A 19,146-nucleotide genomic window follows, 5' to 3' on the forward strand; every position below is an offset into this window, starting at 1 on the left:
TCGGACACTGTTAAATGGGTTTCCATCTGCAGGTGCAACCCCCACTGTATCACACTGTATACAATGGACTATTGTCCATGATACAGTATGTCTTGCATGTACTGAATAAGGCTCAGCTTAAGCACTTTGTCGTTCATTGCTACAATATGAGTGACATTTTGACTCTACCTACACACTGCCGTTCAAAAACGTTGACAGTCAGGTGACTGAGAGGACTTAACAGATACGGGCCGGGGCAAAAGCTATTCCTAAAACGTCACAATAGAAACAGAAGGTTAGTCTAGTGTTGGAACTGGTTCAGGGAATACCAGCTGAACATACTATGGTATGTATTTTCCCTCATGTTTCCCACATCCCCTGTGTCTCCTGTCCTCTTCACATCTGTCTCTGCGTCTGTGTCTGTGTGTGTGTGTGTGGCTCTCACTCTCCTAGCTCCTGGCTCCCCATTCAACCAGCACACCTTCTGCTAGAACCTTATCACACCTGCCGGTCATCTTCCCTCCTTCCTGCCCGTCCAGCCTAGTCTGCCATCCGCCATCGCCCCTCAGCCATCTTCTTCCCTCCACTCACCCACCATCCTTCCCTTGTTGTCCGGCAGCGAACCTCCTCAAACTTCATCTACCTCTGTGTCAGTGATCCTGCGCCTGGTAACACCACAACACTTGCCGATCACAGCTTAAACCTATTCGATCTAACCGCAGCAGAAACCGCAGAGGGCCCGGAGAAAAGCAGCTTCCAAAAATATTAAGAGCGCAATTGCAGCGTTGTGGTTCAATTATGATCTCGGGTCGCCTGCGCTCTTCTGGAACGGGAAACAAATTCAAAATTGAAGTTCCAACTGTAGTCTCCCCTGTCATGCGACACTATGGGGACATCGATTCAAATGGAAATTTTAATCATTGAATTCTTCTTCTTTTGGGGCCGAAACTATTTCAAATGTAAACACTATTTGTGTCGGATCTGTAGTATTTTCATCTCTGTTAAAATAGCCATCATTCAAGGAAAGAAGAGAAACAATAATATAACAGCTGACTCCAAACTTTTGAACGGCGACGCACCTCTGTGCCCATGTCATGACGACATAAATAAACTGTAGCTGGTTTAATTTCTAATTCTGATCATATTGTATGTGATTACATATTTGAATCCAGCTCCTTCAAAGAGGAAAGTGAGGAACAAGATGAGTTGGCAGAGCTACACTGATGTACACTCCTCTGAACTGATGAACTCGAGCACTCGAGGGAAATCCAGTATGTGTGTTATGATAATGTAACTGGAGCTCTGCCTTTGTTTTTACTATCTCTGTTGCTTAAGGCAAAGAAAATATACTTGAATTTGGCCGAAACGTAATGAATCCTTTGTGAGGCATGAATAATTACCGATGTGCCGGGGAGGCCCACATCTCTTATCAAGTGAGGGACAACATTCTTCTCTGTGCAGACAAAAAGAGACCCCACTGAACAACAAAGAAGCCTTTTTGGCCCTCGGGTTTGCCTTGTTAAAATATACTCTGAGTAATGGATAGGTTCTGTCATTCCCCGAGGCAAAAGTCATTTAACGATTAACCTGCAAATCAGATCCCGTGGAACGCTGCGGCGCATCTCTAACGTCACAATAACTGTCCGTTTCTCGTCTCTTATGTCCTCCCAGGCAATTTCATTCCTTACCCCACTGGCGGTGATATTCGTGGTGAAGATAATTCAGCGGACGGACAAGACGGAGCTCAAAGAGGCATGTTTGGGTACGTGACGCCAATTACTTCAAATGTCACAAATGTGTTGTTGTTAGTCACAATCATAAGAGAAGTCATCAAGCTTCTCTATTTACAGTTGACGCACATATTGTTGGAGTTTCTTTTAATACAAATGATCTTCTTTCCCCTGTTCTGCCAGAAAGCATGGGCTAAATGGTCACCACAAACTACTTCATTGTGCTTAATGGGGCCGATCTTTCAATTCTGTGACCTAGTGTTACAGTCGATATGCCACCACACGAGTTCATCTTAATCACAGACGCCACGAGTATTTACACACATTTTAGATTTCATGCTATTTCTCACAGCATCTGGGCATTTCTCTCGCGCTGATTTCTGCCCCCCTGTTTGCCATTTGCCCTCCTTTGGGTCGAGGCGACGGCAGAGGACATCAGAGAGCATGAAGGAAGTTTAACGCAAATCGAATTAAAGAGACACAGAGATGGATCTGGTGGCGAGCGGGTGGCTCGGTGCATCGGTGCGGGGATTACAGGCCTCTGTAGAATTGAACAGGCCCGTTATCGCCTGCAGAGAAGCACTTCTACTCGGCTTTATAGTCGTACAAATCAACATCCCGCTGAAGAACAAAGAATAAAAAGGGAGCCCATTACTCTGACATGGTCACAGTTTTGAACATGGCTTGGAATCAAGGCTAGCTCTAGACCTAATAAGAAAGACGGATCACAGAAGCAGTTTTTTGGGCTGGGTGTGCAGTCAAGAAGTAGCGATACAGACCCACTCATTTTGCCATCGCAAGTTTAAATCATAGAAAAGTAGCTATCCCTTTATTTCTGCAAAGTTATTGAGTTCAAAGTTGCCCCCGAGGGTCCTCTAATTCTGAATTCACAAATTAAAATTTCAAACAGACCTATTTGTGCTGGCATAATTTCAGGGTTTTAAGAGTTAGATGCTCACCCCTGTAATACCGAGGGGACTTTTCTAATATTGTGCATTTATTAAACTGTGCACTCACATCCGCTCCTCTTTATCTTTCTTTGGAGTAAACAGAACACAGTGTTCCCTTTGTTAGAGTCGTCTAATAACCCTTTGTCATTCCCAAACTCCTGCGGCTTAATTGTGTAATCATCCCTCAGTCAAGATATAATGCAGTCATTTTGGAAATTTGATCGTATTTGCCAAAAGACGACACTCTGAGAACGGCACGGGGATGATTCTGCAGTGATTATTTTTAATTTTGGTTTGCGAAGCATGAATGATGTTGTTCATCATCCGAACGTGAGATCTCATGGCAGGCAGAGGTGTTGTTGTTTGACGTGTGTAGAGGGACTAATCTTCCAGTTACTGAGACAATGAGGGCGTCACCAATAGCAGGAGTTTGTGTGGTGTCTGCATATTTGGTCTAATGTGTATGGGTCTAAACTTCAACCGGAGTTTTGGGGATGAATGTCAATAATCAAGAACATTTGGAAGATTTAGACAGTGGCTGTTGCTTTAGGATGTCATATTGTTTGACTGACAGATTTTATTCCAATCAGCCTCAACAGCAAATCAGATTGGTCGTCTATATGAGCTGAATGCGAGGGACCTTTGTAAAGTGATGGCAGGTGCGCAAGTCTTTACTGAATAGGTCTTCAATTTCCTCTACCTCCTGTATAGTGCAATCACTAGAGCAAACTCTGGGGTAAGTGACTCAGTCCTGCACAGACCAATTTGGCAAAAGGCTGTAGCTGGGGGACTTCATTATTTTGAGGAGGAATGCAATATCAGCAGGTGCACTTGTTGCGAGCTTCAAGAAAGACCGATCACATCGGTTCCTTTCATACCCTTTAAAAAGAACAGATGCCAGGCTGAACTTGATGCACGCAGTCACAAAGCAGGAATATACAGCACATTATACCACATCAGTTTACAGCATCCAGTCTCCTTCAGCTCGGAGTTTTACAAATAGACGTCAATACAAAAAGAAAAAAAATGGACTGCCAAAACTGTGTTAGAGCTACTGTTGGCTTTGGGTCTGCAAAAAAACAAAAAAAGAATGAATACTTTAACGACAATCAGCGTACTTCCCCAGACTAAGCTATATATGAGCGGGAGCAATAGATGTAATCAATAAGCGCCGCCTCATCCCATGAGATATCCGACGAGGGGAACACATTGCAATTTAATGTCCCAATTTTTCAACTTGTCAAACGGAACATGTTTCATTTTGGGCTTTCATCTGATCTGCACAGAGTTTGCCCAAATTAACGAGCTGTTAAATATAACATTGACACTGCGCCCGTCTCAGCAGTTCAGGAAGATAATACTGCTTGAGCTCCGGCGACGTGGGGTGCATTCAATTGACCCCGCAGACTGCTGGGATTAACCTGAGAGGGCAGCGACTCTGACTAATGATGAGCCCCAGCGGTTTGCCTCACAGCTAATTAAATGAGCGTACAGTTACAGTGCAATGCCTATTGCCTACCTGTCGACCAACAGCAGTCCTCCTGTTTCCCATTACCAAAGTTGAACTGAAGCACTAATTGCTTTACAGTTAGATTGGCTCTAAGTAGGTGCATTCATTTTGCCACCACCACTGCAGGGATACTTTTTCTCCCAATTAAATATCTGGCTCTCTGTAGCAGTAGTTACAGTGGGCCCCGAGGGTACACTATTACGACGGGGCCTAGTGGCCTCGGGCTTCATTTCATTTGGCTACACAAAGAACGTGATTCCGCTATAGATGAAACTTACCATGAATTTATATATTTGTCTATTTCTCTGCGTGTGTTTATGAATCTGCTCGCTAAGGTTGCTGCTTAAAAATTCTGAAAGGCTGAACGCATAAATCCTGACAACCATCTGTCCAGCGGCAAGGGAAATTCCCGTGAACCTAATTGCCTCTTTTATTAGTACATTACATCAGAAGAGTGGGCAACCTGCCAGAACATGACAGTTAAATCAATTGTATCACTGCAGCCTCGCTGTTTCTGTGAATGCTCCTTGATGGTGATTTGACTGTGTGTGTGTGTGTGTGTCAATCTTCCTCCTCCAGCTGTGTCCCTGGCCCTCGCCCTGAATGGAGTCTTCACAAACACCATCAAGTTGATTGTTGGCAGGTACGCTTAACATCATGACGCATTTCTCCGGCTCCTTTAGTAACGCTACATCTCTGAAGATCACTTCTTTTTTTTTCAGCTGTGACTCACTAGATTGATAGACAATAAATTGTTTGTCAACCATCTTTTTGGGGTTGTTTTTCCACTTTCAGACCCAGGCCCGACTATTTCCAACGTTGCTTCCCAGACGGACAAGTAAATGCGAAGATGCTGTGCACCGGGGAGCCAGATCTAGTCTCCGAGGGACGCAAGAGCTTCCCCAGCAGCCACTCCTCCTGTGAGTACCAGCTTTCAGTCAAGGCAGATGCCCGCCAGCGCTCGCAACGCACAGTGCCAAAAAATATCCGAAATCACACGCTGGCTCATTAAAACTGCATGCAACTGTGGCTATTCACACAGTTTGAAATCTCATTGCTCTGAGCAACATGTCACCAAGTATAGATCACGTCTATGAGTGCTGACTGGTTGTTCACGAGGCATTTAGCTCACATTTCACAAGTGATGATCTCGCTGCTGCCTCTCTTCAAAGGTAATTACAACATGTAAGCAATGAGTTATCATTCAATTTACGCATCCCGAGGCGCCTTGTCGAGACGCTCTCGGGTTGATTGATTGAGTGAAGCGCATTCAATCCGGCTCATTTGGTGATCGCATGAGAGTTGAATGCACACCCACCGTTTCAGCTTCATGAGACTCCCCGCTGTGTTCAGCTGTGCAGAGCAATGCGGGACGCTGGACATATTTTTTCGACCATATTGCTTTCCAAGCTGTTTTTCACTCCAGCAGCGTGTTAAATAATTCACATGTTGTTCTGTTGTCCAGCAGATGAATGTTACGTGGCGTTCATGGAGTGTTTGCTGTGGGCGGCCGCACAGATGTTGCATAGCTTGCTCAGCGCTGTGTGGCGCACCGGGCATGTAAAGACGACGTTCAAGAAGACACACGTCTTTGATAAAAACAAAGTGCTCCTGCGACTCAGAAAAGTCAACCAGGAGTTAAATGCTTCCACTGGAATTACATCGAACCTCCTGCTATCTATTATGCATCATGAAAAAGAAATGAAAATCTTCATATCCTCCAGCGAGCTGTGCCCGGACTGTTGCACCCTTTATATCTATCTTGTTTACTTTTGTTCAAAACCCTTATTGCATTTCCACTCTGGATGCACATTCACATTTAACCAGGTCATTATGTAGAATTCCCAAGTATTGCAGCAATATGTGTTAAAATGGAAATGGTTGCATCCAACTGAAGCATTTTAATTCTCACAATTTAAAAAAGATATGAAAATCCCTGGCACCGTGAACATTTTGAACTTTTGAATTTCATATTCCAATTAAACTTAAAATGTTTCATGTAAGTTCAGGAAGAAGAAGTGCACTCGGCAGGTGGAGGGCGCATGTGTGTGTGCAAGAAACACTTGTGAAATGGTTTGTGAACGTGTTAAATTGAAATCCTGCTGTGGGTGTGACTGCCTTGAACTACCCCGTAGCAGGACGGAAAAATTAAAACCCGGGATGAATCGGCCTTTTCTGTGTTTTTACAACAATGAGACTTCACCGCTGTTGTAATTTCATGGTCCAAGTCTGATTCCAAATCGATGCCTTGACATAATGTTAAAGTTGCACACTTACAGCTTCTCAGACACCTGCTTTAAATATAACTGCTTTGAAGTCCTGGCTGTGTCCCATTAAAAGCGGAGAGGGACCATTCTCTGTACGTCACTGCAGCGCTGTGTATGGATTACATCCATCCCTCGCGGCAGCTCTAATGGCCTTGTGTTGTTGCGCTGAGAGTGAGAAAGTGATTGAGAGAATTGTGCGACGGGGACACAGCGAGGACACCCGCATGCCAGCACGTCTAGAGAGCAGAAGAAATCCAATTTCCTGTCTGTGTCCCCTTTCAGCTGGACCACGGTTGTTGGACCACGCAGACGTTACAGAGCTTTATGCCCAGACGGATGTGTGAACGGACAGGGAATAGGGGCAGGCTGATAGCGAGAGTGAATGTAGCCTTAATCAAAGTGGCATCTGGACGTAATGCAACACCTCTTGTGACCGGTATGAAGCCCTAGACGCGGACTATCGGTAAAATAAATTCAAAACCATGCTGGATTATCCTTTAGAATCAGCCAGGACAAAGATATAAATATGCACTTAGGCTTCAGTGTTTGATAGCTTTGTTCTAAAGCACAAAAACTATTATTGCATTTCAAAGTTTTTAAAGCCACTCAGGTCCTCTGTGATTTGATTTATTTTCTTCACCTGATAGCAAAATAACAGAGTAACCCAAATTGGAGGAGACAGGTCTCAGAAAGAGAAAAACAAACTCCCCTGAACCCACTGCACCATTATAGACGGCTGTGAATCAAGCCGGCCCAAAAGCATTAGCTGTAGGTTATCTCCCTCTTAATCATATTCATTCCATCATCCCCACTGTGCATATTATCATAAATAAATTATATTAGATATGATCAATTAATATGCCCTTTTAAAAAATAATGCATCCCGCGAGACGGACCTAATCACATCTCTGAATCTCCACATTGCTTCTTTCACTTGCACACAACGATCTACATTAAATGAACCGCAGCTTGGGATGTCCCATCCAATTAGTTCAGCAGCTAAAGAGAGTTAGACTTCTGCAAAGTGTGCGCTCGTACATTTACTGTTACCCGCTGAGGAACACTTCAGGCCGCCTTGAGTGTCCGAAGAGTTTGAGGAACAGCTCGTGTTGGAGCAATTATGCAGCGCTAATAACGAGTTCCTGTTGGGCTTTTGCATGTTAATGGTTGTGACAAATTCAGAGCTCAAGTGGTTGGTTAATATGCATGGCTTGTGACGGGAGACAGAGGGGTGCCCTACGGGTTCCTGCAGGGGTCAAATGTCAAAATAGAAATGAGAGTGAAGGGAGATTAAAAAAAACAGAACCGCTCCTGCCAGAGGTTGGTGAGACACTTTGTGTCTGTGTGTGGTCAATGACAGACATTTCAACAGAATGCCCGGGGGGAAAGGTAAAGAGACTGATATTACCACAATAACTAGACTTTGCAGAGGCTTTGACCAGAGCTTGACTCCACTCTTTGAGTAGGGCCAAACCCTGTACTTTAAAGAGCACTTACCTTTAAAATGTGTCCTCTGTGTTCACTTGACAAAAACCTTAACAGGTCCAAGACATCACCTTCTTTTTTCACTACACAGTCTGCGGTACTTGTCCTCTTGTCAGCCATTCTTTCATGCTTCATTTCATTTAGAACTTTTTACGATAAGGTCTGCCCGGTTGTACTCACACACAAAATTAAATCATATTCTGCTCAGATGTATACTTTAACAGTGGGAAATATACAAAATGAAGTCTACTTAGAATATGCATGTTCATGTGGTGTGGTGTTGATGGAGCCTATTGTCCCACATAATGATAATTATGAAGCTAACAGCAACTTGAAAATAGTGAAAATGTGTGCTTTTAGAGTCTTCAGCCATGTTAGCATCCCTGCGAGGATTTACTTAGGCGCAGTGATACTTTAAGCTAAATGCTAAAGTCAGCATGCTAACAGTACATGCTCTCGGTGACGATGCTAACTGTTTAGCTGGTATAATGGTTACCATGCTCGCTCCCTTTGTTCAGTTTTTTAGCATGCTTACATTTGCTTAATAACAGTAAGCACAAAGTAGCTGGGGCTGATGGGAACGTCATTTGTTTCAGCAGGCAGCAACCGCCAGTTCTGAATAGTGAAGCCAGTTTGGAAGCGTCTTAAACTTTAAACGGCCATCAGGGGGCGACTCCCCTGGTTGCAAAAATAAGTCTTTGTATATCTATGAGAAAATGACCCTCACTTGATTTATCACATCAGTAGACATTTTAAACATGAGTTTATGGTCTCAATCTGTAGTTTCAAGTCTTCTTCAATACAGCATGATGTTCATTTAGTAAATGATGGTCCTGTTTAGAGCAAAATGGACTATAAAGCAGGGTATGCTTTAGGGCGTGGCTACCTCGTGACAGTCTCTGTGTTTTCGTCTCCGTGTTTTCGTCTCCGTGTTTTCGTCTCCGTGTTTTCGTCTTACAAGTTCATGAAAGTTAACTTCAACATTTTTGGTCTCTTAAAAATATCGTATTCATCATTTGGCTGTAGGCTACTTAGCTCGTGTCCCCCCCCCCCCCCCAGTCACAAAAAAACAAGTAAACAAAAGCCAAAAAACCAAAGCAGCCTATTGGACAAATTCAAATTTTGACCTGATGATGGCGATGGAAGAATATTCAGAGGATCACCAAAGTGTTTGTAATTTATCATTAGTGGAACACCAGCTGTTGAAATATTTCACTGTCGCAGGAAATGTAAGCCGTGTTATGTGCGTAAGACTCCTGACGACTCAGTTATTGCCATTTCAATTCATCGTGCTGCTCTACCACCACCGTTAGCTGCCGCATGCATCTCCCGAAAGGAATACCGGGCTGTTTTATAGGACCTCTGCAAGCTTGGTATGTTCCCAACAATCATTTGTGGGAAGTAGTGTAGCTCCCTCAAAGCTATTACGATGCTCAGTAGGATTCATACACAATGCTACACATGCCTCCACTGTCACAGGGAGGATTGTTATTCTTTTCATACTGGTTTTTATATGCCTTCATAATATATCTACACACATGGAATTACTGATTGGAAATTCTTCATATAGACACTTATGTGCCTCAATTCCACCATGTTTACAGAAATCCCCCATTCAGACTTCTTCACTTGCATCTTCTGAACAAACCTTGTGCTCGTTTGAAGATGAAAAAAAGCAATCGCACTGCACTCATCACTCTCATTAGGCATCTTTGTTTTGTCTCGGGGGAATTACTCGTCAAGGCTTTTTAAACGCACGAAGCTTATTCATTACCGAGATGTTTTTTCCCCTTTGTTGGCCTCCTCTCTGTCCTCTGGCCTTTCAGAGAGTCCTGCTGCCTCTTGGGAAGCATCCTTCAGCAGTCTACTGGGCACACCTAGTACTCACTGCGCACCCTGCCGCAGCAAATGTTAATTATGCTAATTTTACTCATAGAATTGTGTTTTAGATGCGAGTGAGGGACACACACTTAATGTCCTCACTCATGTTTTATGCATATCCCCAAAGCAATTCTAGGATAATCCTCAAGATGTTGACTCACCGTCTGCAAACATATTGTTTGTGTGCAATGCGGAAATGAAGCATGCACGTTTGCTGCTACAGTAAACAATTCCTCCCTATGAGACCTTTAAAAATACAATGCGATTTTGCTGAGTTTAATTAAATATCTTCATATCTGTGCTCAATTCTAAAACTAGTAAACAGACCATTAGAGAAGCCAACAGAATATTTAGTACTCGTACCAATTAACACTATAGACTGTGTATAAGAAGTGGACGTAGTCATCGGGACGTCATCCATTGGTCAGTGGACTGCCGTTATAAAGCCTTCGCCATCTTGGAATATGGCCGTCGCCGTGTTGTTTTTTTGCAACCAATGAACAGAAGTTACGATCTTTGGAATGCGGAGGAGTGACGTAGAGATGCCGTATACGGCTCTGGTAGCAACCTGTCAATCACAGTAAGCCCGCCCTAAAGCATACTTAAGCCCGCCCTAAAGCATACTCCGCTTTATGGTCTGTTTGACTCTGAATGGGACCATCATTTACTAAATGAACATCATGCTGTATTGAAGAAGACTTGAATCTAGCGATCTAGTGACCATAAACGTATCTTTATAATGTTAACTGAGGTAATAAATCAAGTGAGAGGTAGGGTATTTTTCTCAGAGACTTCCACTGCCACTGCTGGTTAGTAGAGCGAATGCAAGTTTTAAGACACTTCCGCAATGGCTTCACTCGTCAGAACCGGAAGTTGTCGCCAGCTTACCACTTTATATAAAAGCCCCACACTCAAAGAAAAAAAAAAACAGAAGCACATAGGTTTAAATGGCCCATGAGCATGTTTTAGATCGTGAAACCAACAATGAATAACCAAAAACAAAGTAAGAAAACAACAATAAGCACTGTATTAATGTTAAAATAATACAGATGGCATTGCACTTTAAGATAAACAAATACATGTTTGTCAGCATTATAAAATTGCAGTTAGATCTGTAGGGAAACTGAAAGGGAGACCGGGTGGTATGGAAACGTGGGATTTTCCCATGTGTAACTGCTGTGAGTTTTCCACAGTTGAAGTGTTCTTCACACTGAGTCACTGGTTCACGGATAATTTTGCTCTGTCTATCCAAATGAGCATTGTAATCTTCTTAGCTATGGTTCGAGAGCTATTAAAATGAATGGTGTGAGCTGCTGTGTGATTGGAAATGTGGAGAGGTTGCCCAGACGCGAGATGTATGGGCACTGAGGGATGCTCAGGACCTCAGATGGCTTGTTCACGACCTCTGAACAGAAGGACTGGACTGATGAACTGAGCCAGCAAGCATGGAAGTAACGTGCTTTTTTGTTGTCTGTTAAACCCCTGTGGCACACTTTGTGGGGGTTGATAATGACGTCTCTGTGCAGGATAGGGTTATACCGTATACTACAGTGTGTCAATTCGTTTTTTGCATATTTTATAATGTCCCTGCTCTCCATGTAGATTGATTAAACTGGTAGAATGTATTAACTTGGTTAATCTAGCCCAGGGTGCATTATGTCTCCATGAAGCTTTGAACTACTGGTGCACTTTAAAGCTTAAACTATTAAAAGGGACCAATTGGCCAAATGTAATGTTGCCACTTAAACCACTACCAGTAAGTGAGATTGTATAGCCCACCCAACTGGCCCGTACAGTCAGCAATACAGGATCCATTTGATTCACGTCAGTTGGGCCTCTTCCAGGAGATGTTAAAAATACGGGTGTCGTTCAGAGATGGCTGGTACTTATTGATAATGGGTTTTGTCCAGTGACATGTCCAGTAAAGTTTTAAACGGACCAATTGGCGACCAATCCCGGGCTAAAATCTGTCTTAACTTGTCCAGTGTGTGCTTTGCACTTTAGTGGTTTTTCTTTGTGGATTGTGGACCATATTTTTGGACAGTGTGTCCAGCTTGAGAGCTTACATGGAAACTGTATGTTGGCTGAGTAGCAGCGACAGGAACACATTCAGGACACCATGCATACCTTTGTGGAATCCAACCCACATGAGATTCATTGCTGTTTAAGTGTTCAATATAGGAGTCAACTTTAAAGTAAAAATGCAATCAAGCGAACAACATTATAGCCATCATTTCCGAGGTGTGTGACACTGTATAACCATTCTTTATTCAAAACCCATTATCAGCCTGTACCAGCCATCCAATATATGGGGCTAAATTGCCTAATGGACAAATGCTGAGTTCTTAATGGAGCCAACTCTTACTCCCTGACAGCAGGACAGCCACTGAGACGGCTGGACCTCTGCCTCGTTCATTCTCCTCAGGCTACACATGTGTCCTGCATTACGACCAGTATTCTTGACCAGTTTGTGGGTTGAGGGACACATGTGCTGTTTGCAGCAGTAAAGTAATGACCCTGCCTCAGCACCACCTTTTTTTTTAAAGCTCCCCACAGCTTATGATTCATATAATTAGAGCCCCGCTGTTTTTCTTCCACCAACCACCATCAACTCCACACAGCTTGGTCCAGCGGCTCAGTCGCATTTGTTTCTGCTACAGAGCTTTAGCTTTCACTGTGACCTCAGACTCTCCGGCCGTTGGTGGGCCTGTGCGAAGGAGCTGCTGGACGAAATGAGCATTTTGCATCAGCTATGTATTAATGCATCAGCCCCATACTGATCTGATGTGATGTAATTTGGGACTGGCAGGGCCTCCTGTCTTATCTCAGTACGGCAGTGTTTGCATAGAAATGGGTCATTATGAATCTCATTTTGTTCTCTGTATTGGCTCAGGGATGCACACTGAGAGACACACTCCATGCGCTAAGAAAGTCTCCATCAGCGTTTGGGTCGTGACGAGTGTGGCCGTGTAGATGTGGATGTCGTGTCGCACACAGGGATTTAGTTTGGAGGAATTTTCCTAACAGACTGAAGTTTCATCCCTCAGTGAGTTTACCCGCCAGCGGGTGGCAGTGGACAAACTGCAAGTCTCCCATCTGCCTTCTTCATTACCTTGTTCAGCCTAAAACGCTTTGTCATCACAATATAGCTGTTTGTTTCATCTCTGATTTCTTATTTTGCACTCTAACTGTTGCACACTTTTCCATCATGCAGTGTAATTGACTTTTACAAGAAAGTCTCTTGAGAAATGGTCACGGTTTATGTTTTTGCTGATACACAATATTATTTATAATCTGGACGCTGCATTTTATGTTCAATCCTGACCCCCCCCTCCCCCCTCCTCTTTCTCTTTGTCTGCCCACTTCTCTGCCTGCTATAGTTGCATTTTCCGGCCTTGGCTTCACCTCCTTCTACCTGGCGGGGAAGCTGCAGTGTTTTACGGATCAAGGTCGAGGGCGTAGCTGGCGTCTCTGCGCCATGGTGCTGCCCCTCTACAGCGCCATGATGATCGCGTTGTCCCGGACTTGCGACTACAAACACCACTGGCAAGGTCCGCAAAACAGCTCAGACACGGGACACAGGGACACTGCGTTAATCAGATTTACTATCTTTCTTTTACACTAACATAGTGTTAAATCTGCTTGTGTCAGCCTGAGAAAGGGTTGTTGTGCAGAAGTCTGTTTCAATCCCGCCTGGCTCAAGGCGCTTTTATAATTATAATATACATAATTTAGAAGGCAAACCCGGGGTGATGCCCATTTTAAACAGCTGTACTGCTGTAATCACATTTTTACCTTAATCAGCATGGCTGGAAAATCAAGGAAAGGCTAGAAACTGTACAGTAGATCCGACTGGGCAGCTTAAGCTTATTTGTCCAACACACTGAACATGTTGTCGTATAAGGCTGTTTTCTGTTTGCTGCAGCATAATGACTGAAACATGCTTCAGATGACAGCGAGGTGGCATTTAACTCAGCAGCCTGGGAGGAAAATTATAATTACAAGTCTTAGTTTTGCATATGGTCTGGAAGAAGTAGGGGGGGGGGGGGGGGGGGGGGGGGGGGGGGGCATGCCTACGTGGGTGTGGTGTGGGAGAGAATTTGTGGTAATATGATGGCAGCTCTGTCATATGGTGTTGATTAGTTTTAGGGAGCCATATGTTCCCGGGGAGCAGGGCAGCTACAGAACAGGCAACTCTTTTAACAGCCAGGATTTATTTACATTAAAAATGCAACACATGCAGGAGTTACAGGCAAGCCGACCACTCTCTGAGTCCTCTTAGTATTTCATGAAAACGGTTTCTCCTCCCTCTCCCCGGCAGACTGTAAGTAAGCAGCAATGGTGCAGCCCCTTAAACTGGAGGGGCCCCCGTCTGCACCCAGTGCAAACACGAGCTGAGAGCCACCATTAGCCTGGCTGCTGAGCCATGGATTCTAATATCCCCACCATCCCTTTGTACCTTGGAGGTGCGCACTGTCCTCCAGCAGGTGGGGGGGCTGGGGGGGGGGGCTCTGCTTCCAATCGCTGTCTCGATGAGGCCACCAGACTAATATATTGCATCAAGTCACAGTCTGTTAAATTCATACGGGAGTCGATGGGACATTCACAGCAAGCTCATGCATTGCTTAGTTTATGAACGGGGGAAATCGATTTCGTTTTATATTTCCTTTTCACACAGTAGGAGAAAATAAAGGGAGCATGTTGCGCCCTGTGGAGAAATATGGTTTTGATATTATGGAATCCTCTACTTCAGCTGTTCCAGCCACCAGCTGGTCGAGTCATTTTGATCTATACCCAGCAATATAGGCTTAATTTCCACCGTGGCAGCGTGATAATACATGACATATCGTAGCTTAAAGGGGAGAAGGTATAATACGCAAGTGCTCAGCGCAGATGACAAAATGACAGAGACAGCCTGTCCAGAGGCAGCTGAGCCTCAGTAGAACAGATCCATCGCTTTGCCTTTCAGTTTACTTTCATCACGCTCTATAAACTAGTCAGGCGTGATGAATGCTCACTGGAACACTGTTGCACATACAGCAGCCTAGAGTAATGCCTAATCGATTGTGCTCTTTCTAAGAGCAGGTGTTGTTGTTTTTTCTTCCTCCACATGGGCCCTATTTAACTCTGACTGCGTATCTTAAGATATATGTGTTTTTGTGACTTTGCAGACGCCTTTGTCGGAGGAGTGATCGGGTTGCTGTTTGCGTACTTCTGCTATCGCCAGCACTACCCCCCCTTCCTGCACATGGACTGCCACCTGCCTTACGCCAGTCTGGCTGCCGCCGCCCACACGCCCTCGCATCCCCAGGACGACCCGCAGCCCACAGACAATGCCACCACCCTTCCCCTGGAGGGCTTGACTGAAGGGCCAGTATGACTAGTGGCTGCCACCGAGACTCCCCCCAACACCCTCACCAAGCCAGCGAGCCCACCTCCTCGTGCCCAGTGATTGACTGGCTTTCGTACACATTCCAGTGGACAATAATACACCCCACCCATCTCCATGCTGTTGCACCCCGTCTCGGTGACACCTGCATTCATTAATTTATTTTTTTAAATATCTGGCTCTCGCGCAGCAGCCTTGAAAGTCTATATTTAGATGTGATGTGTGAGAGGAACCTACGAATATGGGACATCACCGCAGAGAGGGAAGAGAGAAAAACATGTTGGAAACCTGAGGAAACACGTCTTGCTAATGGCTGGGAAGGAAGATGAAAATATCGCCGGTTTTTGCTGGATTATTGCTTAATTAATGAGAAATGTTGTCAGCTTGTTTCATGCTGGGATACATTTAACTATGTTTGGCTGTTAAAGAATGGGGACCGCAAGCCCCATGAAATGTCACAGCAATCAAACCGTGAAATCAAACCAGTGTAACGATTAGAATACTGTTTGTTATATGTGACACTAAGAACGAAATTATGGGATATTTGTCAGTAACTGTAGCGCCAGAAATCCACTGACATTCTGTGCGTTTCAGTTAGACTTTTAGATGCATGTTCATTTAAAACACAAGGACATGGGACACTGCTTACAGTTATTTTTGGTTGTGCCATTGCAACATAAATATATATAGAACAAACAACTCTTGGAGAAAAGCACTGCTCTATGAAAAAGAGAGGATCCAATGTTCCCAAACTTTTCTCTTCTACATTCACCCATTTATTATCGTTCCATTCCTCCCTGTTCTCTCGGGGTTTGTATAGTTTTCCAGTGCAGTCCTGCATATCGGCCCATTCTCAATTCTCTTCCCCTCCTTGTCACCATCCAACTATATTTTTCACAATCCCTGCATTTGACGCGTGTTCCCTCAGAGGTTTCACGGGGACATGAACCCAAATTGTAGCTCAATGAGTCCAATCGGAAACCAGCAGGTGGAAGTGTGTCGGGACAGGCACAAGCTCCTATGTAATTCTGCACTAATGCTCATTAAGGGCGCTCCGCCACTGCAGCTCATGAGCACATTAGGACTATATGAGGTGCCCCACTGGCATTGCAACTGACTTTCAGCTCTACTGTGGCCCCACAAATAGACAATCTAGCATTCAGGTCTCGACAGGCCTGAACCCGCGGCAGCGATTGGGATGTATTATTCATCCACATCCATATTAATATGTCCAGCCTTAATTGAGGTACAGCACGTCCAAACAAACACCAACGTCTTTATTTCCTGCTTGGGTTGCATGCACCCTGCAATGCGTTATTAAACGAGATTACACATTCCCTATCATGCACGAAGCAATTAGTAGCCTCTTACAAGTTTTGTTAGGGAGGATGGGTCATTTTGTTGCCTTGGTTACTATGTCATTTTTTCCCATTGCTGTGACATTAATGGGAAGGTGCAATCTCAGCCCAACCTCTAACCCAACCAGACTTCATGCTGTTGGAAGGCAACGATTCTATATAGCACTGAAAGCTGAAGTGTTAACATCAGGAGATGGCCCAGTGATACGAAACGAGCAGCAAGCCAAATGTAGGAGGTTGATTTGTAATTTTATTATCTTGCATGTATTATGTTGCAGAATGTTGGTGGAGCCTGTTTGTACGTTTGTGTCCACTATCGAAAGACGTGTGCGTTTTTATGTAGACAGTAACAGCTGAAACAGCTGCTTAATTGTTTAAAAGAGACAAGGAGAGCTTTTCTCTGATTGATATTATTTTAAACATTATTTACTCAAATCAGCCACAATCAAGCCTCCATCACTAAAGCAACCCCATCGGCAGCTTCTTCAAACTGCGGGTGTGCGTGTGCGTGCGTGCGCGTGCGTGCGGCTTTTTGACGAGGCCAATCCCGCACGGATGCGATACAAAATAAAAACTTTCCACAGAATGAACTCCTCCCCAGAGAGGAAAAAGGTGCTCGACTCTGCACACCAGACTCTGTGACGGGACTTGACGAGACTCTGAGAGTTGACTGGAGAGAAACTTGTACCCTCCTCGCTGGTTCTCGCACCTGAAGATCTGTGACTGCGAGAGTTTGACATCTTGAGGCAGATTTGGGGATGAAATGATCGTGACACGGATTCGTTATGTTCCATAGACCTGCATTCGCCTGACTTGGCAGCCTGACGTTTGTATTTTGTCATTTTAGTATTATTCTATTAGATGGTGCAGTGTGTATTGGAGAAAAAAAACAATGTTGTTCAGAGGTCATGTCTGTAACAGTATTTTCACTTTCCCACTTCAAATCATTCCACGATTTGTTATCATTTGGTGCTATGGATACTGTTGTAGCAGTAGGTGTCAGTCTTTTCAAATGGTGAATGTGTCATTTTGAAATGAAAGTTCAGTACTTTTCTACGGAGACCGAAAAAAAGATGATAATACAGTCCATGTTTCCTTTTTTCTCTTTTTCAAATCAGATGCACAAGGGCAACCAGTGTGTGTAATTCTGTGAATATTCAATCATTTCACCTTCCCAAGGACTCAAGGGATAAAAGTCACAAAAAAAATAAGAATAATGAAATGATTTTAAAATTATAATGAATAGATGTCTGAAGAATCTTTGTTCATGGCATGCCAGTTCCATATGTGAGAAAAGAGTGTTTTCTATGAATAAGCATGTCTGGCCTTGAGAACTCTTTGAGCTGTGTTTTGCTGTTTATATAGTTTATGTACAATAAAGGACTACAGCTGTGGGAAATGTGTCCATGCAGAAAACAAAGAAGCCTAATGTACCTTGTCTAAGTGTGGTCGTGGGAGCCTACGTTCGTTGCTGTGACGGGAACTCTGAGCCTCCCTCTTCACTGGGATTCAACGCACTAATGGGAAACAAATCAAGGTTTGAGGACGTTTATGTGAAAAATGTGCACCCTGTAATCAGAAACACAGGTATCACGATGTTATTCTTATCACATGCAAATGAACAATGTGACATTATGCATCCACAGATGTTTGAATGAGCTAAATCCCAAGTTCAGTTCAATGGATTTATGCTTCAACGGGCCTGCGGCCAGATGTGCTACTGAGGCAGTCGAGAGTGTGTGTGTGTGTGTGTGTGTGTGTGTGTATGAATGTAACTCTGTGCTAAGTGTGTGTTGTGCTTTACTGAATCGGTTGTGTTGCACTTTGTTTCGAGAGTTTCCAATAAACGTGTTTATGCTTAAGACTGCCTGTTGCCTTTCATATCGCTGTGGAATCAGGCTGCTGTCAATAACTTTGTTGTTGAGTTTAGGGTTTTTTTAGCCAACGGCAATGTATCTCGCTCTCCATCCTTTTGGTCCCGACTCACTGTCCCTAGAATAAATTGAAATGACTTATTTCCAAGAAACTAATGAGCACATCTCTGGTAAACACAAGATTCCCAGTGCTGCTGTTGTGTTATTCTTTGTGGAGAACCTCAGTTTTAGGGCTTTTTTGATTAAATCCACTACTTGATCAGTTGGCAAAATCGTGTGAGTGTTAATCGACTAAGAATTGATTTGGTCGAGGACAGCCCTAGCCTCTTTCGTGTCAATTAAACATTAAAAGAAAACGAATTAAGCTGGTCAAGCTGGTAAATACTAGCTGCCACTGAAAGCATGTTAGCAGCAGCATGTTGTCAAAGTTTAAACGTTTCCAATAACTATCAGCCTCTGTGGTACTTTGTGTTCGGTGCTATTTAGAAGATATTAGCATGCTAAAGCAAAACTATGATAGTTAGCATTACCGTATAGCTGCTAAACATCAGTATGTTGGCATTGTCGTTATGTTAGCATGCTGACGTTAGCACTCAGCTTAAGACATGTCTGTCTCTAAAATCAGCATCAGACCTCTTGTACGTTAACAAGTGGCCTTCCGCACTTTAAGAACTTTTTGAACTTGATTTGAACTTGATTTTGGTAATTGTACGCCAAAATGAT

General features: G+C 43.9%; 1 protein-coding gene across 1 annotated transcript in view; it reads left to right on the forward strand.

The window, feature by feature from the left end:
- plpp4 (phospholipid phosphatase 4) overlaps positions 1 to 15,182 on the forward strand; it is a 36,302-nt gene extending 21,120 nt beyond the window's left edge. Inside the window, exons 3-7 of the mRNA XM_076077142.1 lie at positions 1,651 to 1,741; positions 4,749 to 4,812; positions 4,965 to 5,089; positions 13,183 to 13,353; positions 14,974 to 15,182. Coding sequence (XP_075933257.1) covers positions 1,651 to 1,741; positions 4,749 to 4,812; positions 4,965 to 5,089; positions 13,183 to 13,353; positions 14,974 to 15,182 — 660 coding nt within the window. The remainder of the gene's footprint in view (positions 1 to 1,650; positions 1,742 to 4,748; positions 4,813 to 4,964; positions 5,090 to 13,182; positions 13,354 to 14,973) is intronic.
- Positions 15,183 to 19,146: the final 3,964 nt, after the last annotated feature.

The sequence above is a fragment of the Anarhichas minor genome, unplaced genomic scaffold, assembly GCF_050575085.1.
Source record: "Anarhichas minor isolate MPS153535 unplaced genomic scaffold, ASM5057508v1 ptg000058l, whole genome shotgun sequence".
Taxonomy (NCBI): Eukaryota; Metazoa; Chordata; class Actinopteri; order Perciformes; family Anarhichadidae; genus Anarhichas; species Anarhichas minor.